This window comes from Rhinopithecus roxellana, chromosome 4 (assembly GCF_007565055.1).
Source record: "Rhinopithecus roxellana isolate Shanxi Qingling chromosome 4, ASM756505v1, whole genome shotgun sequence".
NCBI classification, from domain to species: Eukaryota; Metazoa; Chordata; class Mammalia; order Primates; family Cercopithecidae; genus Rhinopithecus; species Rhinopithecus roxellana.
In genome coordinates, this window is record NC_044552.1 from 177,044,511 (window position 1) to 177,070,905 (window position 26,395).

A 26,395-nucleotide genomic window follows, 5' to 3' on the forward strand; every position below is an offset into this window, starting at 1 on the left:
ATATGCAAGGCACTGGGATAAAATAGTAAATGATAAGGAAGATTTGTTGCCAGCTTTCCAGAAGCATCAGGCAATGTGTATAAACTGGCTCGTTCACAGATGCACCAGGGCAAGGAGAACATGAGGGGCAGGGGTGTGTGTATGTGTGTGAGTGAGTGTGTCTGTCTGTTCGTCTCATGTTCCTCTGAAAGCAGCATATTCAAAATCCTAGAGTAGAGGTTCGAAGCCTGTGTACAGATGCGACCCCTCTCCCCTAACCCTTTAGAGCTCAGGCTGCCAAGCTGCCCAGCCTTGAGAGTGAAGCCTTTGAGCAGTAAGTATTGTACGCTGTCAGGAGCCAAATCATCACCAGGGTGTTCAGGACCTCTGGGAGACGAAACTGCCATTCCTTAGCTTAGCTTAGCTTATCCAGAAGTCCCAAAGTAAGTGAAATAACCTCATTTTGTCTCCATTATCAATATATTCAAATGAAACTGAATTTTTAGTAATGCTTGTATTTCAAAACAAGCTGGACCCTTGATGATCCATTCGTAGAGATCACCAAACTGACAGTCGCGTATCAAGAAAATAATTAGCTGGGCAATGTGACATGCATTTCTAGTCCCAGCTACTCAGGAGGCTGAGGCAGGAGGATCACTTGAACCCAGGAGTTCAAGACCAGCCTGAGCGACATAGCAAGACCCCATATAAAAAATTAGATACAGGCTTGGTGTGGTGGCTTATACCTGTAATCCCAGCACTTTGGGAGGCCAAGGCGGGTGGATCACGAAGTCAGGAGTTCAAGACCAGCCTGGCCAACATGATGAAACCCCGTCTCTACTGAAAGTACAAAAATTAGCCAGGCGTGGTGGTCGGCACCTATAATCGAGAGACCGAGGCAGAGAATTGCTTGAACCCAGGAGGCGGAAGTTGAAGTGAGCCAATATCACACCACTGCACTCCAGCCTGGGCAACAGAGCAAGACTCCATCTTAAAAAAAAAAATTAAATACAATTTAATGTATTACAGTAACATTTTATGTTGTAATTTGTTTGCATTAGAAAAATATTAAGCCGGTAGGTGGAGGTTGCAGTGAGCCGAGAATGCACGCCATTTCACTCTAGCCTGGGCAACGAGAGCGAAACTCTGTCTCAAAAAAAAAAAAGAGGCCGAGGCAGGTGGATCGTGGCTCATGCCCATAATCCCAGCTACTCTAGAGGCTGAGGCAGGATAATTGCTTGAACCTGGGAGGCAGAGGTTATAGTGAGCCAAGATTGCACCACTGCACGCCAGCCTGGGCAACAAGAGCGAAACTCCATCTCAAGAAAAAAGATGCCGGGCGCGGTGGCTCAAGCCTGTAATCCCAGCACTTTGGGAGGCCGAGACGGGCGGATCACGAGGTCAGGAGATCGAGACCATCCTGGCTAACATGGTGAAACCCCGTCTCTACTAAAAAATACAAAAAACTAGCCGGGCGAGGTGGCGGGCGCCTGTGGTCCCAGCTACTCAGGAGGCTGAGGCAGGAGAATGGCGTAAACCCGGGAGGCGGAGCTTGCAGTGAGCTGAGATCAGGCCACTGCACTCCAGCCTGGGCGACAGAGCGAGACTCCGCCTCAAAAAAAAAAAAAAAAAAAAAAAAAAAGATAAGAAAAATATATTTTCATACATAGTCATGTACCCATAATAAATTCGGTCGATGAAAGACCATGTATACAACAATGGTCCCATAAGACTATAACACCATATATTTATGTACGTTTTTTGTGTTTAACTGTTTCGATACACAAATACTTACCATTGTGTTACAATTGCCTACAGTACAGTAACATGCTGTCCAGGTTTGTAACCTAGGAGCAATAGATTGCCTAGGCCTGTGTAGTAGGCTATACCAACTAGGTTTGTGGAAGTACCTTTATGATGTTCGCACAATGACAAAATTGCCTGACGATGCATTTCTCAGAACGTGTCTCTTGTTAAGCAAGGTATGACTGCATTGAATATAGTGCCACCTGTCCTTCCTCTGGGAGGATAATACTGACATTGTGTCATTTCTATGTATTTATGTGTAAAAGCCTACCAGGTTTGTGAATGTTTCATGTCTTTGCTGGCAAAATAGGGGGAGCAATGTTGGACCTTAGTTTGAAGGTTTGTTGTTTTTAGTAGGTCTGTGAAATCAGAAAGCCTGGAAAGCATTAGTTTACATTAGCACCAGAGTATGGGATGCAGAGTAAGCAACTGTTAGATGGTGCAGCAGTCTGGAAGAGGTGCAGCAGCACTGGGATTTTATCCTAATGGCAGTAATGAACCACAGGAGGATTTTATTTATTTATTTATTTATTTATTTATTTATTTATTTATTTTTAAGATGGAGTCTCACTCTGTCACCCACACTAGAGTGCAGTGGCATGATCTCAGCTCACTGCAACTTCCACTTCCCAGGTTTAAGCGATTCTCCTGCCTCAGCCTCTCGAGTAGCTGGGATTACAGGCACTCGCCACCATGCCAGGCTAATTTTTGTATTTTTTGTAGAGAAGGAGTTTCACCATGTTGGCCAGGCTGGTCTCAAACTCCTGACCTCAGGTGATCTGCCCGCCTCAGCCTCCCAAAGTGCTGGGATTACAGGCATAAGCCACTGTGCCCAACCCACAGAAGGATTTTAAGCAGGTGACATCAGGTTTGCCCTTTCGAAAGGTCATTCTGGCTATTGTGTGGTGGATACATGAAGGAGGCCAGAACTGGAGATGGACAGATGAGTTGGGAGGTGAGGCTAAGGTGTGACAGGAAGGTAAAGAGTTTCAATTAATGGCAGTTGGGGGCTGATGTGAGGAGTAAGACAATGGGGAGGTCTGAGGATGAATTGAGATTTCTGGCTTGGTCAGAGAGTGGAAATGGGACCCTGCACTGAGCCAGGGAATACGGAAGGAGCAGATTTGTGTACCTGGTTTTTATTGTCTTTTTGGGTAAATGGCAGTGAGAGGACAGGGAGGAAGTGAGTTGAGTTTTACCTAAATCAAGTTTAAGGTTCCTGGGGAACAGCCAAGGGGAAGTGAAAGAGATCACCAAAGAGAGGCTGCAGAATGAGGAGTGGGCTGGGGACCAGGCGCAGAGGAGACCAGCAAGAGGAACCCTGGATGGAGATTAAAATAGAACAGCCTGTGGTGAGTCAAAAACCAGAGAGCAGTAGCCTGAAAACCAGAGACCAAAGATTTATCAAAGCGGGAGGAAGAATACAAAATGCCGCCAAAAGGCTGAGTAAGCCACTGAGTCCCTGAGGCTGGGGAACAAGGTCCTTGGTGACCTTGGTAAGCAGAGTGGGGCGGGAGCTGGCTTGGAGGTGGGAAGAGCAGGCAGCCATTCCCACAAAAGAGGGGCGGCCTCAGCCAAGCCATCCACGAGGATACCAGGGCCCTAGCTGGTATATTTTGGGCCAGTTAAGCCTCATGGAAATGAGTATGAAGGGAGGCCGTGATGAGAAAAGAGGAAAGAAAGATTTAAGAAAAGCCAGTACTGTCGCTGGGCGGGGGCCAGAGTGTAGCCCATAGTACCTTCTCTACCTTTTTGCCCCATTTCCTCAGGCAGTTCACATATGGAACAGTCTAGGGGTTTTGGTTTTGGTTTTCTTTTTGAGAAAGGTTTTTTGGTCTCCAAAATAAAATTTTTTTCAAGTTAATCTGTGTGAATATTCCCCCTTGTGAATTTTGAACATGCAACTTGTTCCGTTTTTCTGCTTTTTCTTTTTCTTTTTCATTTCTCTGAGTCATGCACATGTATTCTTTCCTCTGTATTTGAATACTTATGTTCAGTGTGTTTCCTGATCTAGGAGATGTTCCTAAATTGACATTCTAAAATAACTAGTAGACTCCCTTAAATTCCTAAATTGAGATTCTAAAATAACTGGTAGACTCCCTTAAAAAACATTGAGCGTTCTATCATGGCTTCATTCTTACGGTCTGAATAGAATGCTTATGTTAGTCTGTTTATGGAAAGAGAGGGAGCCATATAGTTTGCTATATCGAAGGAAATAATATATACCCATTCATGTAAAAACCAAAACCTCAAAATCCTCCTATAAAACATTAACAAATTTCATGGCATTAAAACATAAAATTGTATTTGTCAAAATCTCTATAAACAGATGCAAAGGAAGTGAGAAAATTATTAGCAACATATGTGACACAGGGCCTATTTTCCTTATATACAAAGAGTTTAAAAGGTTTTTGTTTTTGTTTTTGTTTTTGTTTTTTTAAGACAGGGTCTCACTCTGTTTCCCAGGCTAGTGTGCAGTGGCGCTAACACAGCTCACTGCGTGCAGCCTCAATCCCCTGGGCTCAGGTGATCCTCCCACTTCAGCTTCTGGAGTGGGAGCTTCTAGCTGGGACCACAGGTGTGTGCCACCATCCCTGGCTTTTTAAAAATTTTTTTGTAGAGATGGGGGTCGCTCCATGTTGCCCAGGCTAGTCTTGAACTCCTGGGCTTGGGCAGTCCTCCCACCTTGGCCTCCCCAAGTGTTAGGATTAGAGGCATAAGCCACCATACCTGGCTGGGTTTTATTAAATTGATAAGAAAAAGAGAATTGAATAGGAAAATGGGCAGAGCTCATGAAGAGGTACTAAAGGAAATACAAATGGTCAATAAATACAAAAATAAGCTTTACTTCATCATTAAAGGCCTACAAAGTAAAAAAACCATATTGGCAAAGAATACCAAGTATTAACTAGAGTATGGAGAAAAGAGTTAGGGTGGTGCTGGATAGAAAAATCTCACATTTTGTCTGTCCATAATATTTGAATCTTTTATAATAAGTATATGTACTTAAAAGCAGCAGCAGGCCGGGCGCGGTGGCTCAAGCCTGTAATCCCAGCACTTTGGGAGGCCGAGACGGGCGGATCACGAGGTCAGGAGATCAAGACCATCCTGGCTAACATGGTAAAACCCCGTCTCTACTAAAAATACAAAAAAAACTAGCCGGGCGACCTGGCGGGCGCCTGTAGTCCCAGCTACTCGGGAGGCTGAGGCAGGAGAATGGCGTGAACCCCGGAGGCGGAGCTTGCAGTGAGCTGAGATCTGGCCACTGCACTCCAGCCTGGGCGACAGAGCGAGACTCCGTCTCAAAAAAAAAAAAAAAAAAGCAGCAGCAAATAATCATATTAATTTAAACACACACACTTTCGTGTAGCACGTTCCAACTAACCAAGTGAATCCCAGTTTAAAGCCTACTTATTAAATGTACTGGTTCTATAAGCTTGGGCAATCCACCTACCCTCTCTAACCCTATTTCCTCATTTTAATGTGGGTAGCAATACTTCAAATAGCTCAAATAAATTAATGTGAAATTAAATTAATAGCATATGTAAATGATGGCCCATAGTAGCAGTCCCTAAAAAAAAAATTCTCATCATTGTCATCAAGGGATAAATAATAACGTTTTCCTGTACTTGAAGCTACTGCTGATGAGCGTGACACCTGAAGCTGTGGGACCTCAAGCTGCCTAAATTTGATCAGCATGATCCGAGTCAGAGAACATGGCAGGAAGCATGTCACAGTTGGGGCTCAGAGGATACTTTTTTAATGAGAAAAGCAGGATAGTAAGCTGGAAAAGGAAGTATTCTGGCACTTTACAGAGAATAACCTTGAAGACAAGCTTCTAAGTTATATCTTGGTGGAGGTCAGGTTAGAGTGATGTTTCTCTGTAACCTCTGTAAGGTCACTTTCGCAACCCAGCAGTTCCCTGGCTTTCATCATGAACCTCGGGCCTTTCCTGTGCCTCTGCTTCCTAACCTGAGTGCTCTCACCTTCTCTGATATACACAGAAAGTAGTGGGGAAACTGATCCATACCATCTGTTTGCATGAGACAACAGTCTAGGTCTTTATACCCAAATGATTTGCAAAATTGGATGACTCTCCTATCTTGTGCTTGAATATGACTCATGGTAGAAAATATGAAATTTGACATTCCGGATTCTTGATTTGTGACCTGATCAGTCTCTTAAAGAATTATTCCATTACGTTTGTCCATTTTAGGGCATACTTGTTAATTTCTGAATCTGCCTGAACATCCCTAGAGCAGGAAGGGAGAGTAGGGATTCCAGCACCTCTGCTGATTAAGAATTGCTGTGGATGGCTGGTGCAAAGGGTAGTGAGTTATCTCAATTGATTGTTCGGTTACAGATCAAATGCCTTGTTCTGCTTTATTCCCTCTTCTCACTACTGCATTTGACTAGTCTAAAAATAAATAAATAAATAAATATTTTTAAAAATTGCTGTGGGTCTGCTTTGAATTTTTTTAAGCTTACTGATAGTGCATTCTCTCCAGTACATTCTTAACTCTGAAGTTAAGCATCCTCACATTTAAAAAATTTAGTCAATTAATTAATGTGTAGTAGGCTTTTAAAAATTGAATTTGGCCGGGCATGGTGGCTCACGTCTGTAATCCCAGCACTTTGGGAAGCCAAAGTGGGTGGATCACGAAGTCAGGAGATCAAGAGTATCCTCAAAAAATTAGCTGGACAAGGTGGCGGGCGCCTGTAGTCCCAGCTACTTGGGAGGCTGAGGCAGGAGAATCGCTTGAACCCAGGAGGCAGAGGTGTCAGTGAGCTGAGATCACACCACTGCACTCCAGCCTGGGCAACAGAGCAAGACTCCATCTTAAAAAAAAAAAAAAAAATTAGCCGGGCATGGTGGCAGGCACCTGTAATCCCAGCTACCCAGGAGGCTGAGGCAGGAGAATTGCTTGAACCTGGGAGGCAGAGGTTACAGTGAGCCAAGTTGGCGCCATTGCACTCCAGGCTGGGCAACAAGAGCGAAACTCTGTCTCAAAAAAAAAAAAATTTGAACTTTATTTTGAGATCATTACAGATTCAGATGCAGCTGCAAGAAATAGTACAGAGATCCCATATACCCTTTACCCAGTTTCCCCTAATGGAAACATCTTGCAAAACTATAATATAGTATCAGAGCCAGGATTTTGACATGCAGAACATTCCCATCACCACAAGGATCCCTCATGTTGCCCTTCCATTGCCATGCCCACCTGCTACCATACACCCCACAGCACTAATCTGTTCTCCATTTCCATAATTTTGATACTTATTGTATCAGTGTAATCATACAGTATATAATCTTTTGGGATTGGCTTTTTTCGCTGAGTGTAATTCACCCAAGTTGTTGTATGTTATCAGGAGGTCATTTCTTCTTATGGCTGAGTAGTTTCCCTGTGTGTGAGCATACCATAGTGTGTTTATTCAGTTATTGAAGGACATCTGAATTGTTTCTAGTTTTTGACTATTAGGAATTAAGCCGCTATGGACATTCCCGTACAGGTTTTTGTGTGAACATAAGTTTTCATTCCTCTGGGATAAACATCCAGGAGTACAGTTACTGGGTCATGTGGTAGTTGCATGTTTAGTTTTTTTAAGAAGCTGCTAACTCTTTTGCAGAGTGACTGTACCATTTTACATTCCTACCAGCAGCATATGAATGATCCAGCTTCTCCACACTCTTGCCACCATGTGTTGTGACTGTTTCTTATTTTAGCCATCCTGATAGGTGCGTAGTGATACTGTGGTTTTAATTTGCTTTTCCCTAGTGGCTAGTGGTTTCGAACATCTTTTCGTGTGTTTATTTGCCTTGCCATCTGTATATCCTCTTTGGTGAAATGTCTCTTCAAGTCTATTACATATTTTCTGATTTGATTTTTTTTTTTACTGTTGAGTTTTCAAAATTCTTTATATATTCCAGATACTAATCCTTTGTCAAAGGACTAGTTTGCAAAAGTTTTCAAATACTGACTCCTAGTCTTTGAGCTTGTGTTTTCATCCTCTCAGTAAGGTCTTTCAGAGAGCAAAAGTTTTTAATTTTAATGAAGTCCAGTTTATCAAGTTCTCGTTTTAAGGATTCTGCTTTTGATGTCAAGCGTAAAAGCTCTTTGACTAGCCCTAGATTTTAGATTTTCTTACATGTTTTTTCCAAAAGTTTTATAGTTTTGTGTTTTACATTTAAGTTCATTATCCATTTTGAGTTGATTTTTATTATATAAAATATGAGACTTAAGTGTCCAGGTTCTTCTTCTTTTTTCTTTTTTGCCTGTGGAAGTCTAGTTGATCCTGCACCATTTGTTGAAAAGCTTATTCTTCCTCCTCTGAGTTGCTTTTGTGCCTTTGTCAATAATCAGTCGTACATATTTGTGTGTGTCTACTTCTGGGTTCACAATTTTGTTCCATTGATTCACTTGCCTGTCCCTCTGCCAATACCCACACAGTCTTGAATGCTATAGCAATATACTGCATTTTGAAATTGGGTGGACTGGTTTCTCCCACTTTGTGGTTCTTTTTTAAAAATTATTTTAGGCCAGGTGTGGTTGCTCACACCTGTAATCCCAGCACTTTGGGAGGCCGAGGCGGGTGGATCACCTGAGGTCAGGAATTCGAGGCCAGCCTAGCCAACATGGTGAAACTCCGTCTCTACTAAAAATACAAAAAACTTAGCCGGGCTTGGTGGTGCGTGCCTGTAATCCCAGCTACCCCAGGGAGGCTGAGGGAGGAGAATTGCTTGAACGCAGGAGATGGAGGTTGCAGTGAGCTGAGATTGTGACACTGCACTCCTGCCTGCAACAAGAGTGAGAAGTTTGTCTATATATATATATATATATATATATATGCATACACACACACATACATATATATAATTTTAGCTATTCTAGTTCCTTTGCTTTTACATGTACATTTTAGAATAATTTTGTGTATATCTACAAAAAAATCTTGCTGGGATTTTTATAGGAATTGCATCAAACCTATATGTCAATTTGGGGAAATTGATATATTTACCATGTTGAGTCTTCCTATCCATAATCATAGCATATCTGTTTATTTAGATCTTTTATTTCTTTAATCAATGTTTTATAGTTTTCAACATGCAAGTCCTGCACATGTTTTGTTAGATTTACACCCATATATTTCATTTTTTGAATGATTTTAAGTGGTATTATCTTTTTAATTCAGTCCACATGTTCATTGCTAGTATACAGAATTACAGTTGATTTTTTTTATATGTTTGTGACTTGCCAAACTCGTTTATTAGTTCTACAAGGTTTTTTTGTTTTGTTTTTTAATAGATGCCTTGGGACTTTCTGTGTTACAATCGTGTCATCTGCAAATAGTGACAATTTTATTTTTTCCTTTTTCTTCTGTATGCTTTTTATTTCCTGTCTTGCTTTGTTGCATGAGCTAGTACTTCCAGTGCTATGTTGAATATCGAGAGGGGACATCTTTGCCTTGTTCCCAATCTTATGAAGAAGAAATTCCGCCTTCCTTACCATTAAGTATAACGTTAAATATAATGTTGGTGTGTGTGTAATGGGCTTTTATAAATGCTCTTTGTAGAAAAGGAGCAGTCTAGAGATTTGATGAACCAGGCAATGTCAGGTGTCAGGCAGCCTCTTTATTATAAATAGACTCAGACCAGCGGGGTTTGCTAGGGTCAAGTGTGAATAATGAAAATCACAGAATTTGAAATCAGAACATTCACATTTAAATTTTGATCCTCCCACCTTTTGGCTAGAAGGCCTGGGGCAAATTACTTAGATGTCTCAAAACCCATTTCCTTCTCCACAAGGAAGGATGCACAGCCCCAACCCCACTTCCTCCGTAAGTGTTAAGGGTCAGGGGTGATGGGGCTGTTACATCACCAGCAGGCGCACACAGCAGGAGCTGGACTATTGACCCTCAGACTTATTGATTCTCACCCTGCCCTGCTGGGACCCCACCCCAACACCTTAATTTATCTATCTCTGCGGAAGAATTGACAAACTCTGATGCATCATTAGAATTTCCATTTGGAATCTTACACTAAAAGACTTCATTTGCATTTGAAATTTAAACTAAAAGACTCGATGGTCCAAGATATTTGCTGTCTGTCTCCAGGACTTGATGCTTAAAGGCAGACCACCTGAGTTCATTTCCTGGCTTCTCCATTACCATCTGTGTGAGCTTGGGCAAATCACGTAATTCCCTGATTTACTTTAAATGACATCATTTGTTTAAAAAAAAAAGCGGAATGACATAATTACTTCAGAGGACTGTTAGGAAGACTAAATGAGTTAATCTATGTAACGTTTTTAGCAGTGCCTGACACATTAGCTATGATGACATGTTAGCTATGATATGACTGTTGGTGACTATAAAGGACACATTCTTATTTGTGAATCACCTTCTTAAAAATAAAATTGTTTGCTTTGCAGATTTTTTAAAAAATGGATTTGGCCAACCATGGACTTATTCTCCTGCAACAGTTAAACGCTCAGCGAGAGTTTGGTTTCCTGTGTGACTGCACGGTTGCAATCGGCGATGTATACTTCAAGGCACACAAATCAGTTCTTGCTTCATTCTCCAATTACTTTAAGATGTTGTTTGTCCATCAGACCAGGTAACTAAAGTGGTTGCTAATAACCTAATGACTGTAGACTTCTTAACCTCCCTATCCCTGGCCCTCATCAAGACCATGGGTCTCTCTACCTCTCCTAGCTCCTAGCTGACCTGCTCCCTTGTGGCCTCACTCGCCCCCTACCTTCTTGTTATGTGTGCTTTCAGTAGCACTTGAGAATCACTGGACCTGCCAGCTCTACGCAGTCCCTCCACCTCCAGATGCCCTCGCTGGGTATCACCTGCATGACCAGGACATGCAAGATCAGGTCCATTATAAAGCCAGCTCCCCAACCTCAGTGAAGCCTTCCAGCAGTAATCTTTTCTGGACTCATTATCTAAGCCCTGCCTCTCATTCCTCCAGCCCCAGTCCTCTGAGTATCCCCCTGACTTTCAGCATTTATTCTTGTCTCCTCCTCTAACAAGAAGCTTGAGGGCATGAATTTCTCCAGTTCCCCTCTTTTCTATCTGAAAACATCTCTATCTTTGCTTAGTTTCTTTCTTTTCATCTCTCCTATCTTGAGAAAAGGGCCTCTCGGTGTCTCTGGAAAATGATCTCCCTCCCTCCCTCATGCTGCGAGATCCCACTCCTCAATTTTTATTCTGTTCTTTTTATTTTATCTGTTTTCATACGCCCCCTACCCTGCCCCCAGCCCATGTGGGATCAGCACATCCTTGACACTGCTGTCTGCCTGAGTTACGGTGCCGCTTCTCCTTCACTTTACTATGAAAGCCCTTAAAAGGGTAATCGAGGTCCTCGCCTGCACTCTCCTTATCCCACACTCTTCCTATCAGTGTGCGCTGTGGTTTCCTCCCCTCCTTCACTCTACTGCAGTCTTTTCTCTAAGGTCACCCCTCATCAAAACCACTGCCCTTCTCTCAGCCTTCTAGCATCCTGTCCTCCAGCATCTGCTCTTGTTTGCTTCCTTCTTAAGTGGTTGTCGTCTGCATTTTTATAGCTGAATATCTCTTGTTTTTCTGCCCTCTAAACCTGGGCCTTTGGTGAATTTTGTCTTTTGCACTCTTCCTATGGGTGTGTGTCTTTTTCCTAGATCTCGCTTCTGCTGGAAACTTCAGTTTATAGCTCTGGCCTTGACTGTTCTGTCTCCAGAACTCTATTCCCAAGGCCTCAGGCTGTATGCTGGGCATTTCGAGTTGAGTATCTCCTTTTGCGTCTTTGAGGATGTACTGAATTAGGCCCTCTCCGAAGTTCCTCCTGCCTATTTTCTTATCTTCAAGTATCCCAAGCTTAACTCTTTTGAATCACATCTTATCAGTCCCCAAATCATGTTTTCTTCAAATTACCTTTCACATTTGTCACTTCTTTTCCTTTCTCACTTCCATTACCTCATCACCCATTTTCCACATTACTGTCAGATTCGTATTTCCAAACACTGCTTTGACTGTAGTGTTTGATGAGAAACCTGCTATACTGCGTTATTCCTTGGATCAGAAACCTCAGGGATGCCCGGTGATATTAAAATAACACACAGGCTCCTTATTCTGTCATCCAAGGCCCCACAGGCATGGAACCCAACCTCCTTCTAGCCTCATCTGCAACTGGGCCCTCTGGGACACCCCACCCCTCATCTTCACCTTAACCAGATCTACTTTCATGGCTTCAGCTCACCTGGACCACATTTTGCTGGTATCCTGCCCACTCCCTGAGTCCCAGCTCATGCAGCACCTCTTGTATGACCCCTCCCAGTCAAGTGAAACAAAACAAATGACAGTGACCATGTCCTCGCTCATGGCTCATAACACTTTAATTGTGCTCCTTTATAAGAGTGCACATGTACAAGAGTGCAAATATGCACCTTTCCCCTATGTTGTTGTTATTTGTATACTTAGCCCCCTTCTTCACTTGTAAGTTTCTTGAGGGCAGGGACTGGGTTTTACAAATCATTGCAAACACCACCCAGTATGGCTGAGGTATTTGCACACAATAGAATAGCTACTTGATCAGTGTCTGGAGGAGCAGATGGGACAACTGCAGAATAACCCAGGAGGGGTGGCTCATCTGGCAACACTAAGGATGCTCCCTTTAACTCATGTGTCAGAGACTTCAGGCCTAGTGTGGGTTTTGGACACTAGGACACTAGGTTTTGTACTGGACAGTCTCAACACGGTGAATTCAATGGTATTGAAAAGGAGGCAGTTTTAATCTTGAGGAGTGCAAGAATGCTACATAATGAGTTTTAATTCAATGCAACAAACCCACCTTTAAGTATAGGGCAGTAAATAAATGCCTTTCTAACAAGGCGTTGTGATATTTGTGTAATACAACAGTGTAAAGCAACAGTGTGTATTACTGCACCAGAGGTGACACATGCCTAGTGGCCAGCTTTGCCGCCTCCTAGTACAGAATTCAAGCTCCTTGAGGCAAGGCAAACTCAGGATGAAGGCCAGGGGCATAATTTTCAACTAGCACCTCCTCTGTGGGGCACAGCACTGCCGCCCGGCTACTCAGTCATAGACTGAGAATAGACTGAGTCAATTTTTTCAAGTTTGACTCCAAGGGAGATTTCTGGCTGTAGTTACCACTAGATGTCCCTGTCTTATGTCTGCAACTCTGAGTGGTATGTTTAAATCACAGACAACTACAGATTTTCAACTATCAAAAATAAAACCATTGAGGGAGAGGCCTTTCTAAGTACAACCTTCTGATGATGCTAATGCTATTCAAAAATCCTTATTTTTAAAGTTGTTTAAGCCTATCATTGCTTTTAAAATTCTAGTGAAGGAATAATTGAAAATGGAAATTACTATGGAAGTTTATACCAAAGGGCTTATAGCTGTAGTAAAACTATATTTATCTTTATCCTGCATAAAAGCATGTCAACCAGCCTGGCCAACATGGTGAAAATCTATCCCTACTAAAAATACAAAAATTAGCCGGGCATCATGGTGTGCACCTGTATTGTAATCCCAGCTACTCAGGAGACTGAGGCAGGAGAATCGCTTGAACCCAGGAGGAGGAGGTTGCAGTGAGCCGAGATCGTGCCACTACACTCCAGACTGGGCAACAAGAGTGAAACTCCATCTCAAAACAAAACAAAAAAATGTTATGTCAAACATATCTGGAAACTACTTATATGTAAGTATATTATAGAGGACTATATATCCTTTCCAAAGGACTGGGAAAAGACCAAAGTCTGGTGCATAGTGAGCTGAGTGATTGGCAGAGGTCAAGCTGCCCGGGAATAAAAGCAGTCAGGGATGCAGATGGCTGAAATGTGCGTTAAGGAGCTTTGAAAAATCCCACCTGTTTTTGTTTGTTTGTTTTGAGACGGAGTCTCGCTCTTGTCGCCCAGGCTGGAGTGCAATCCCAGTAGCTGGGATTACAGCTGCCCGCGCCCATGCCCGGCTAATTTTTGTATTTTTAGTAGAGACAGGGTTTTGCCATGTTGGCCAGGCTGGTCTTAAACACCTGACCTCAGGTGGTCCACCCCCCTCGGCCTCCCAAAGTGCTGGGATTATAGGCATGAGCCACCACGCCCGGCCTCCACCTGTTTTTTAAGTGTATGTGTGCACATGTGCTTCTACTTTTTTTAAAAAAAATTTTTTTTAAGCCTGCATGCAGTGGCTCACACCTGTAATCACAACTCTTTGGGAGACTGAGGCAGGAGCATTTCTTGAGTCCAGGAGTTCAAGACCAATCTGGGCAAGATGGTGAGATCCTGTCTCTACAGAAGTTTAAAAATTAGCTGGGTGTAGTGGCATGTGCCTATCTATAGTCCAAGCTACTCAGGAGGCTGAGGCTGCAGTCAGCTATGATCGTGCCACTGCACTCCAGCCTGGGCCTACAGAGCAAGACCTCCTCTCTTTAAAAAAAATTTTTTTTAATCAAAATAAATTGGTGTTTGGAGACCTCCTTGGGCCCTTACATCCCCGGCTGTAAACCCCAGGGACTTGCCACTTTGTTTCCCTGGCCCCTTGGAGTCCTTCCTCCAGGCCTGCCTAAAGTGTGGGCCAAGGTTTCCCCAGCTGTGTCCTTTTTTTGCCGTCTGAGACTGTACATAGTTCTTTCAAATTTGAGAGACTTACTGTTGAGTCACAATTCATAAGTGATAGACAAGACAGCCTATCCAACAATGAATGAGAAAAGAATTACAAAATTTGGCCGGGCGCGGTGGCTCAAGCCTGTAATCCCAGCACTTTGGGAGGCCGAGACGGGCGGATCACGAGATCAGGAGATCAAGACCATCCTAGCTAACCTGGTGAAACCCCGTCTCTACTAAAAAAATACAAAAAACTAGCCGGGCGAGGTGGCGGGCGCCTGTAGTCCCAGCTACTCAGGAGGCTGAGGCAGGAGAATGGCGTGAACCCGGGAGGCGGAGTTTGCAGTGAGCGGAGATCCGGCCACTGCACTCCAGCCCGGGCGACAGAGCGAGACTCCGTCTCAAAAAAAAAAAAAAGAATTACAAAATTTACACCAAAATCAGCCAGGCATGTTGGCTCTCGCCTGTAATCCTAGCACTTTGGGAGGCCAAGGTGGGCAGATCACTTGAGGTCAGGAGTTCAAGACCAGCCTGGCCAACACAGTGAAACCCTGTTTCTACTAAAAGAATACAAAAATTAGCTGGGCCTGGTGGCGGGCACCTGTAATCCCAGCTACTTGGGAGGCTGAGGCAGGAGAATCACTTGAACCTGGGAGGCAGAGGTTACAGTGAACCAAAATCGTGCCACTGCACTCCAGCCTAGGCAGCAGAGCAAGATTTCGACTCAAAATAAAAATTAAAAAAAAAAGAAAAATGGCCGGGCGCAGTGGCTCACACCTGTAATCTCATCACTTTGGGAGGCCGAGGAGGGCGGATCACCTGAGGTCAGGAGTTTGAGACCAGCCTGGCCAACATGGCAAAACCCCATCTCTACTAAATATACAAAAACGAGCCAGGCCTGGTGGCACGCACCTGTAATCCCAGCTACTCGGGAGGCTGAGGAAGGAGAATCGCTTGAACCTGGGGCCAGAGGGTGCAGCGAGCCGAGATCGTGCCACTGCACTCCAGCCTGGCAACAGAGTGAGACTCTGTTTCAAAACAAAACAAAAAATACCAAAGTTGCCAGGCACGGTGGCTCACGCCTGTAATCCCAACACTTTGGGAGGCCAAGGCCAGCGGATCAAATAAATTAGCCGGGTATGGTGGCAGGCACCTGTAGTCCCAGCTACTCTGGAGGCTGAGGCAGGAGAGTGGTGTGAACCGGAAGGCAGAGCTTGCAGTGAGCTGAGATCGCGCCACTGCACTGCAGCCTGGGCGACAGAGCGAGACTCTGTCTCAAAAAACAAACAAACAAACAAAAAAAACACCAAAGTAGTTCTGGAAAGGGACTCTGCTGGGTAGGACCTTTCATGAATGCTAAAATCAAAGCCTTCTTTGGATTTCTACCTTTCCTTTTTTTTTTTTTTTTTTTTTTTTCTGAAAGAGGGTCCTCACTCTGTCACCCCAGCTGGAGTGCAGTGGCACAGTCATGGCCACAGGTCACTGAAACCTCAGCCTTGACTTCCTGGGCTCAAGCCATCCTCCTGCCTCAGTGCAAGTAGCTGAAACTACAGGCACATGCCATTACACCCAGCTAATTTTTGGTTTTTTGTTTTTTTTTTTTGAGCTGGAGTCTCGCTTTGTCGCCCAGGCTGGAGTGCAGTGGCCAGATCTCAGCTTACTGCAAGCTCCGCCTCCCGGGTTTACGCCGTTCTCCTGCCTCAGCCTCCCGAGTAGCTGGGACTATAGGCACCCGCCACCTCGCCCGGCTAGTTTTTTGTATTTTTTTAGTAGAGACGGGGTTTCACCAGGTTAGCTAGGATGGTCTTGATCTCCTGATCTCGTGATCCGCCCGTCTCGGCCTCCCAAAGTGCTGGGATTACAGGCTTGAGCCACTGCGCCCGGCCGTATTTTTTTTTTTTTTAGAGACAGGGTTTCACCATGTTGCCCAGGCTGGCCTTTTTTTTTTTTTTTTTTTCTCCCCATTTATTTGTAGAGATGGTGTCGCCATGTTGCCCGGGGCTGGTCTTGAGCTACTGAGCTCAGATAATCCTCCCAAAACACTGCGAATACAGGCATGAGCCAAGGTGCCTGGCCCCATCCTTCCTTTTCTGAGGGGGAAGAGAGTCAACTACAGGCTCCCTAGTCTACCCCTCTTTCTCCCTTGAGGAATGTTTCGTCTCAGCAGAGGAGAGGGTGTAACTTACATCTCTAAGGCCTTTGGTTTCCCAATTCCTCTCTGCCTGATCCTGGAAAAGTTTCCCCTAGTCATTTCTTCACTTGGGAATTGATTGTTTACATTAGTAAATTCTTCAGCACACATAATGCCTAAAGCTCTGTTTTGAATATTGAACTTCCCTAGGGCGTCTAAATGTTTTGCAGTATACACATGGTATTGTTGGAAGCCATCCAAAGACTACCTGTATTTGCATTCCTATTTAAAGGAATATGAAAGGACTCTAAATAAAAATATGAATGATCTGTGTATCTTTTTCATTTTTGTTTTGTTTTGTTTTTGTTTTTGTTTTTTGAGACGGGGTCTCGCTATGTCACCCAGGCTGGAATGCAGTGGCACGATCTTGGCTCACTGCAGCCTCCATCTCCCAGCTTCAAGCAATTCTCCTGGCTCAATCTCCTGAGTAGCTGGGATTACAGGCCTGCGCCACCACACCTGGCTAATTTTTTTTGTATTTTTAGTAGAGAGGGGGGTTTCACCATATTGACCAGGCTGGTCTCAAACTCCTGACTTCATGGTCCACCCGTCTTGGCCTCCCAAAATGCTGGGATTACAGGCATGAGCTACCACGCCCAACCACTTGTTTTGTTTTGTCTGAGACAGAGTTTCACTCTTGTTGCCCAAGCGGGAGTGCAATGGCTTGATCTCGTCTCACTGCGACCTCTGCCTCCCATGTTCAAGCGATTCTCCTGCCTCAGTCTCCTGAGTAGCTGGGATTACAAGTGTGCACCACCATGCCCTGCTAAGTTTTTTGTATTTTTAGTAGAAACAGGGTTTCACCATATTAGCCAGGCTGGTCTCGAACTCCTGACCTCAAGTGATCCGCCTGCCTTGGCCTTCCAAAGTGCTGGGATTACATGCGTGAGCCATCATGCCCAACCCTGTGTATCTTTTTTAAAGAAAAGAAAAACAGAGTCACATCTACTCTTCCCTTTATGCTATCAAAGGGATGCCAGTTTTTATGCTTGATTTTTTTACTTTCGTATTTTGTAATCAGATATTTTTCACATGATTATTTCTACGTAGCCTTCTTGAAATACACAGTATTTCAAGTATTGATTAAGATGTCACAGTATTTATAGCAGCACAGTAATTAGTAAAATCTGTTTTGCTACAGATTTCTGCTTAAATCGCTTTTTTTTTAATTTTTTTTTTCTTTTTTTTTTTTTTGAGACAGAGTCTCCTTCTGTCACCCAGACTGGAGTGCAGTGGTGTGATCTCAGCTCACTGCTACCTCCGCCTCCCGGTTTCAAGTAATTCTCCTGCCTCAGCCTCCCAAGTAGCTGGGATTACAGGCGCCCACCACCATGCCCAGCTAATTTTTGTATTTTTTAGTAGAGACAGAGTTTCGCCATGTTGGCCAGGCTGGTCTTGAATGCCTGACCTCAGGTGATCCACCCTCCTTGGCTTCCCAAAGTGCTGGGATTACAGGCATGAGCCACTGCGTCCGGTTTTACTATTTTTTAATGGAATGAAAATGTTAAATTTAGAAGAGCATGGTATGCTGTTAATATTTTAGTATATTGAAAATATTGGCCAGGTGCAATGGCTCACACCTGTAATCCCAGCACTTTGGGAGGCCAAAGTGGGTGGATCATCTGAGGTCAGGAGTTCGAGGCCAGCCTGGCCAACATGGCAAAACCCTGTCTCTACGAAAACTACAAAAATTAGCCAGGTGTGGTGGCACATGCCTGTAATCCCAGCTACTCGGGACACTGAGGCAGGAGAATCACTTGAACCCGGGAGACGGAGGTTGCAGTGAGCCGAGATCACACCACTTCACTTCAGCCTGGGTGACAAGAGGCTCCATCTCAAAAAAAAAAAAAAAGAAAATATTTGTTAATAAAATGAACATGATTGCTAAAAGGGCCAAAGAACGTTACAATACAAAAAGTAGTATAATAAAAGAAAATTATAAATTCTAAAAGCATTCAAGGAAGCTGTCTTTAAATTTGAAATGCATTGTCTATAGAATATCTACTCAGTGGAAGATAACATATACCTTGTGATATGTGGATGTAGATCTCATTGATTTCTAATGATGCTTTAGAATTTGTTACTACTGAGAAGAGTTCTTGGGAACCTCTTCATTACTGCTGCTTGATCAGGGATGATGTTTCGGAAATGATAAAAGGAGTAGAGTCTAAAGTTATTAATATCATCATCAACTGCTTTAGGTGCCTTAGATAAATCACTTAACTTTTGGGACCTCAGTTTCCATATCTGTCAAATGGGACTAAATAAATCCACTTTATCTACCATACAGGATTGTTTTGATTCTCTAAAGGATCTTGCTATGGTGGCTTTGGCATTAGACAAACATTGTTTCAATTACGAGCTCCACCACTTACCAACTACATGATATTGAGCAGGTTATTAACCCCTCTAATATTCAATCCTTTCCTGTAAAATGAGAATGAATGACAATCAAGTGAGAAAGAATCCCTGTAAAGCCCAGGAGCAGTGCTGATGTTGATGGTGGCATTTGATAAGAAACTCCTGGAGTTCTGTATAAAAATAGAATACATAATATTTAATTTAACTTGGCCGGGCGCAGTGGCTCATGCCTGTAATCCCAGCACTTTCGGAGGCCAAGGAGGGCTGATCACTTGAAGTCAGGAATTGGAGACCACCCTGGCCAACATGGTGAATCCCCGTCTCTACTAAAAATACAAAAATTAACTAGGCGTGGTAGAGGGCGCCTGTAGTCCAGCTACTCGGGAGGCTGAGACAGGAGAATCACTTAAACCCAGGAAGCAGAGGTTGCAGTGAGCCGAGATTGCACCATTGCACTCCAGCCTGGGTGATAGAGCGAGACTTCGTCTCAAAAAAATAATAATAATAATAATTTAGCTTACTAGGAGAAAAACTGCTCTAAGAGTCTATGAATTAAGATGTCACATTTCTTTAACATGAACTTTGTCTCTTGATTATTTCATCCCATTTTCATGAAACTTACTAACAATCAAGGATAGAAAGTGTTCTTGTTTCCTTTGTTTTTAAGCGTTCATTTTTTTCTTCAGGCTTTATGTTAACACCTGGACTGGCATTTACTCACAGATTTTTTTACTTGTTTCTTTCAGTGAGTGTGTCCGCTTGAAACCAACTGATATACAGCCTGACATCTTCAGCTATCTCTTACACTTGATGTACACTGGGAAGATGGCGCCTCAGCTCATCGACCCGGTTCGATTAGAACAGGGCATCAAGTTTCTGCACGCTTACCCGCTCATCCAGGAAGCCAGCCTCGCCAGCCAGGGAGCCTTTTCTCACCCTGACCAAGTTTTCCCACTGGCTTCTTCATTGTATGGCATTCAGATTGCAGATCATCAGTTGAGACAAGCCACCAAGATTGCTTCAGCACCTGAAAAACTCGGGCGAGATCCACGGCCACAGACCTCCAGGATAAGCCAGGAGCAGGTCCCTGAGACCTCACAGCTCTCCCAGCTGACTTCAAATCTGGCCCAGGTGAATCGGACAAATATGACTCCCTCAGATCCCCTGCAGACCTCGCTGTCTCCAGAACTTGTTTCCACTCCTGTTCCTCCCCCTCCTCCCGGGGAGGAGACCAATCTGGAAGCATCTTCCTCTGATGAGCAGCCTGCGCCCCTCACAATAGCCCACGTCAAGCCGAGCATCATGAAGAGGAATGGGAGCTTTCCAAAGTACTATGCCTGCCACCTATGTGGACGGCGCTTCACTCTCCGGAGCAGCTTACGTGAACACCTCCAGATCCACACAGGAGTACCTTTCACATCCGGCCACCAGGGAGAAAGCCGTGTCCCCCTGACTCTCTGTAGCAATGCAGCTGACCTCGGGAAAGATGCCATGGAAGTGCCTGAAGCCGGGATGATAAGTGACAGTGAGCTGCAGCACATCTCCGATTCTCCCATCATCGATGGGCAGCAGCAGTCGGAAACCCCACCCCCCTCAGACATTGCTGACATTGACAACCTGGAGCAGGCCGACCAGGAGAGGGAGGTGAAGAGGCGGAAGTACGAGTGCACAATATGTGGACGCAAATTTATCCAGAAAAGCCACTGGAGGGAACACATGTACATACACACCGGGAAGCCTTTCAAGTGCAGCACTTGTGACAAAAGCTTTTGCAGGGCCAACCAGGCTGCCCGCCACGTGTGCCTCAACCAGAGCATCGACACTTACACCATGGTGGACAAACAGACTCTGGAACTCTGCACATTTGAGGAAGGGAGTCAGATGGACAACATGCTGGTGCAAACAAACAAACCCTACAAATGCAACTTGTGTGACAAAACATTCTCCACTCCCAATGAGGTTGTTAAACATTCATGCCAAAACCAGAACTCAGACGTTTTTGCCCTAGACGAAGGGCGATCCATTCTCCTGGGCAGTGGGGACTCGGAAGTAACGGAGCCTGACCACCCAGTGTTAGCTTCCATCAAAAAGGAACAGGAAACTGTCTTACTAGACTGAATGTCACTTACCTTTTTAAAAAACTCTCATTTTTACAAAGACTATCTTCCCTCCCTTCCCTGAATTCAGAACTGTAGTTCTCCATGGCATGATACAAACAGGTCCTTGTTCCCTTCTCCTCTTCCCTCTTTCCCCACATCCCAGCCCCACCTCTGTAAAGGCTTTGTGCATTATAAACCTGGAATGTATCGACTTTCATTCAGGGGATATTGGAAAGATAATGGTCATTATACTTACAAACTCAAATTTTGAGAGGTTTTAGATTATTTAAAAGCATACTTGGAACTAATGAAGGGTATTAAATAAAACAACTGGAATCCAATTTGGTAAGATAAAATTATGACTTTCCCTGGGTAAAAAGTCTTCTCAGAAAAACAATGTCAGAAAATACAGCGTGCTTCTTAGAGATACAGCTGGGCTCTGTACTATGCAAAATCTAGAAGGTGTGGGGAAACTTTAAACCCAAGAAAATGTTCTTAGTATTCATCCTCCAGGTGTCTTGCTTAAGAATGCATCCTTTGAGATTATGTCCACTTAAGAAAAATCATCAGTTAAGAAATCTACTTTAACAAAACAAAGCAGAAAAAGTAATAATGTGATGGCAATCTTAATTTTTGGGTACAACATGACAAGCTGTGAGTTTGTGTGTTTGTAAGAGAAAAATGTGTGGGTACTTGCTATAAACAGGTGAATTAATGCACATCCTTATCTCATTGCTGGCTTCTTTCCAAGTTGAGCAACAACAAAATGCTGTATTTGAGTTTCTGACAAATGTGTTCTAAAAATCAAATTTGAATGTACTATTCTATAAATTGTCTTTCTGAACAGAATATGACATGCCATTTTCTAGCAGCTGCCAGTGATAATTTGTTTTACACTAACTTTTAAATCAGTGTGTATACTGCAGGGAAAAGGATATAGGAATATTCATCTTACAGGGGAATTTGTGACCAGAAGATGTAGTAACTTTAATGACTGAAAAAGTCAATGCTGATGGTTTACTGGCAACATTAATTGAAGCGTCAAAAATAAATGGCAAAGAGAAATCAGGACAAAAAATCTAATTGCTGTTTGGGAAAAAACTTGATTTTGGTGTTTATTCTTCAGGTTTTTGGTTGTTTTTTTTCTTTCTTTCCTTCTTTTTTAATGCCTGAAATTTTCTCCATTGGCCCAAAAGCAGTAAAAATTGTTCATTAATCTTCCCTTAGGCCAATAAAAGAAGGGCCTCACAGGACAAAACAGGAGCCAGAAGTAAGGACTGAAGGGGAAGGGGAGAATAGCTAATAGATATACTATATGTACATGTTAAAAACTGAATATCCCATCATCCTATTTCATGTATAGTTGAGTTCTCAAATTTGTAAGTTTTTATACATCCTTTCATTGAATAAACGTTTAATTAAATGAGCATATGATGTCATCTCTGCGTCTTTGGCTACCCGAAGAGATACAGGAAGGGAATGTGTAGTGTAGCAGTGCTTGAGGAGTCATTTTCTTTCTTTCTTTTTTTTTGAGATGGAGTCTTGCTCTGTTGCCCAGGCTGGAGTGCAATGGCGTGATCTCAGCTCACTGCAACCTCCACTTCCTGAATTCGAGAGATTCTCCTGCCTAAGCCTCCGAGTAGCTGGGATTACAGGCGCCTGCCACCATACCCAGCTAATCTTTGTATTTTTTAGTAGAGACAGGGTTTCACTGTGTTGGTCAGGCTAGTCTCGAACTTCTGACCTCAGCTGATCCACCCGCCTCAGCCTCCCAAAGTGCTGGGATTACAGGCGTGAGGCACCACGCCCGGCAAGGAGTCGTTTTCTGCAGAACTTTGGGCAATTGCTCTAACCTCAGTGGCATTTTCCACACTTGTAAAATGAAGATGTTGATAACTGCTTTGTGTCATAAGATTGTGAGAATCAAATGAGTGAACTCTGTGAAGATGCTGTGATCATCTTGCCCCAACTTTTTATCTATTTATTTATTTTTATTTTATTATATTTTATTTTATTTTAATTTGGGACAGTCTTGCTCTGTCACCCAGACTGGAGTGCAGTGGCACAATCTTGGCTCACTGCAACGTCTGCCTCCCAAGATTCAAGTGATTCTTGTACTTCAGCCTCCTGAGTAGCTGGGATTACTGGCGTGCGCCACCACGCCGAGCTCATTTTTGTATTTTTAGTAGAGACAGGGTTTCACCATGTTGGCCAGGCTAGTCTTGAACTCCTAACCTCAGTTGATCTGCCCGCCTCAGCCTCCCAAAGTTACAGGTGTGAGGGTTACAGGTGTGAGGCACCATGCCCGGCCACCCCAATTTTCTTTTACAGGGTGAAAGGAGGTCAGGAGATGTTTACCTAAAGATGACACAAATTTGAATAGCAATATAAACTTTGATTATTAAATATTAAATGGTGGCTAGGCACGGTGGTTCACTTCTGTAATCCCAGCACTTTGGGAGGCTGAGGTGGGCAGATCACGAGGTCAGGAGATCGAGACCATCCTGGGTAACACGGTGAAACCCCCACCTCTACTAAAAATACAAAAGATTAGTCGGCCGTGGTGGTGCGCATCTGTAGTCCCAGCTACTTGGTAGGCTGAGGCAAGAGAACCGCTTGAACTGAGGAGGCAGAAGTTGCAGTGAGCCAAGATCATGCCACTGCACTCCAACCTGGGCGACAGAGCGAGGCTTTGTCTAAAAAAAAAAACATATATATAAAATATATATATATTATAGATATACACATCTATAATATATATATTGTATATAATATATATATACACACACACACAAAGTGCAGGGTCTTGGAGACCAGAAAGTCACAGGGATCACAAGGGACAGATATACACCTCTATAATATATATATTATAGATATACACACATATAATGGTTTCCACTCATTACGTCTTTTTTTTTTTTTTTTTGAGACAGAGTCTCACTCTGTCGCCCAGGCTGGAGTGCAGTGGCGCAATCTCAGCTCACTGCAAGCTCTGCCTCCCGGGTTCACGCCATTCTCCTGCCTCAGCCTCCTCAGCAGCTGGGACTCTGGGACTACAGGCGCCTGCCACCACCACGCTCGGCTAATTTTTTGTACTTTTAGTAGAGACGGGGTTTCACCGTGATCTCGATCTCCTGACCTCGTGATCCGCCCACCTCGGTCTCTCAAAGTGCTGGGATTACAAGCGTGAGCCACCGTACCCGGCCTAAAACTAATCTCTTTTTTTTTTTTTTTTTTTTTTTTTTTTGAGATGGAGTCTCGCTCTGTTGCCCAGGCTGGAGTGCAGTGGCGCCATCTCAGCTCACTGCAAGCTCCACCTCCCAGGTTCACGCCATTCTCCTGCCTCAGCCTCCCGAGTAGCTGGGACTACAGGCCCCCACCACCACGCCTGGCTAATTTTTTGTATTTTTAGTAGAGACAGGATTTCACCGTGTTAGCCAGGATGGTCTGGATCTCCTGACCTCGTGATCCACCAGCCTCGGCCTCCAAAAGTGCATGAGCCGCTGCGCCCAGCCTTACGTCTTTTTTAATAAAAGACACATCTCTGAAATGACAGCCTTGTGCCAAGCTGACTTTTCTGAATATGTCAGAGGGTAAATGAGGGTGTACCTCTGCAGCCCTCCATGACACCCCCATGCAACCATGAAAGGACACGAGGTGCATCCAAAGTGCAGGGTCTTGGAGACCAGAAAGTCACAGGGATCACAAGGGACAGTGGTGGGTGAGAGTAAGATACCAGCCAGCCCCAGTTCAGTTCCACAAGTTGATGGAGGGGGAGGGCGAGCATTGTGTTCGTCTACTAATCATCTGTAGAATGCAGGGTCTTCTGGAAACAGCTTGTGACCACCTCCTCCACCAAGGCAGTCCTGCAAAACTCCGGGTTCCTCCCTAAGAGCTGGCTGTAGATACTGAAGCCCACCCACCCCACCCTGGAATGCCCAGTGCCTATTCCAGTCCCAAGGGGGGATAAATTTAGCAACCTATTCTGAGTTTTGGATGGTACTAATTTAAACAAGCTTTGGAAATGTCATTTGATGACATAAGCAAAATTAAAATGAGCTGTCCTTCTTCTGGTTCTACTTCTTATTAACACCACTATTACCTTTCCTCTCGTAAAGAAAACAATCAAAACTGGCTCACTCATTCAACAGATGTTGATAAAAAATAGATTGTATAAAGTACTGTAGAGTTTTTACCATAGGAAATATGGTTTTAGTGGGAAGAAAGCACTGCCATAAAAAGTAGCTTTGGATAATGATTTAAGAATGGAGAGTAAAGTGGACCTCAACCTTCTCCTTGTTACAGGTGCTAGCCATTGATGGTTTTGAAATTTCACCCTGCAAGAAAAGGAAGACCTGAAGCATCCAAATGAATCCTTCAGTTCAAAATTTCAGGTCTCAGTCACACATTTCAGGCAAAAGACAACATTGCTATGTTTAAGAAGTTATAGGCAACTGGCCGGGCACAGTGACCCATGCCTGTAATTGCAGCACTTTGGGAGGCTGGGGTGGGTGAATCACGAGGTTTGGAGTTCAAGACCCAGCCTGGCCAACACAGTAAAACCCCGTCTCTACTAAAAATACAAAAATTAGCCATGCATGGTGGTGCGCACCTGTAATCCCAGCTACCAGGAGGCTGAGGCAGGAGAATTGCTTGAACCTGGGAGGTGGAGGTTGCGGTGAGCCAAGATCACACCACTGGACTCCAGCCTGAGCAACAGAGCAAGACTTCGTCTCAAAAAAAAAAAAAAAAAAAAAAAAAAAAAAAAAAAAAAGATATAGGCTCCTAAGAAGGAAAAATGGTTGGAGGGGGTGATACATACGGGGTACCTCCTCCTGCAATTTGGCTGGGGATTATGATGGGAAAGAGGAAGCCCTGTTTTCACTGATCACTAGGAGTGAATTCTAAGACAAAATTATTTGTAGGCTGTGCATGGTGGCTCATGCCTGTAATGCCAAGACTTTGGGAGGCCAAGTCTGGCAGATCACTTGAAGTCAGGAGTTCAAGACCAGCCTGGCCAACATGGTGAAAGTCCATCTCTACTGAAAATACAAAAATTAGCCAGATGTGGTGGCATGCACCTGGAATCCCAGCTACTCAGGAGGCTGATTCATGAGAATCGCTTGAACCCAGGAGGCAGAGGTTGCAGGGAGCTGAGACTGTGCCACTATGCTCCAGCCTGGGTGACAGAGCAAGACCCTGTCTAAAATAAAAAAAATTATTTGTAGGTAGAATGTAGTTTATTGTAATAGAATGCAACTTGTTCTCCAGTTGACATTTGCATCTTCATGACAAATTTCAGAACACTCCAAATATTTAAATTGATTTTTCCTTCGTTTTATTCCTCC

General features: G+C 43.8%; 1 protein-coding gene across 3 annotated transcripts in view; it reads left to right on the forward strand.

The window, feature by feature from the left end:
• ZBTB2 (zinc finger and BTB domain containing 2) overlaps window positions 1-22,474 on the forward strand; it is a 30,743-nt gene extending 8,269 nt beyond the window's left edge. For 2 of the 3 annotated variants that reach the window (XM_030928371.1, XM_030928372.1), the window contains exons 2-3: window positions 10,215-10,399; window positions 19,695-22,474. In XM_030928371.1, coding sequence (XP_030784231.1) covers window positions 10,227-10,399; window positions 19,695-21,066 — 1,545 coding nt within the window. In that variant the 5' untranslated portion in view covers window positions 10,215-10,226 and the 3' untranslated portion in view covers window positions 21,067-22,474. Of the gene's footprint in view, window positions 1-3,046; window positions 3,138-10,214; window positions 10,400-19,694 lie in introns of those variants that run through there. The other variant, XM_010383600.2, reaches the window with a different exon arrangement.
• The last annotated feature ends 3,921 nt before the right edge of the window (window positions 22,475-26,395 follow it).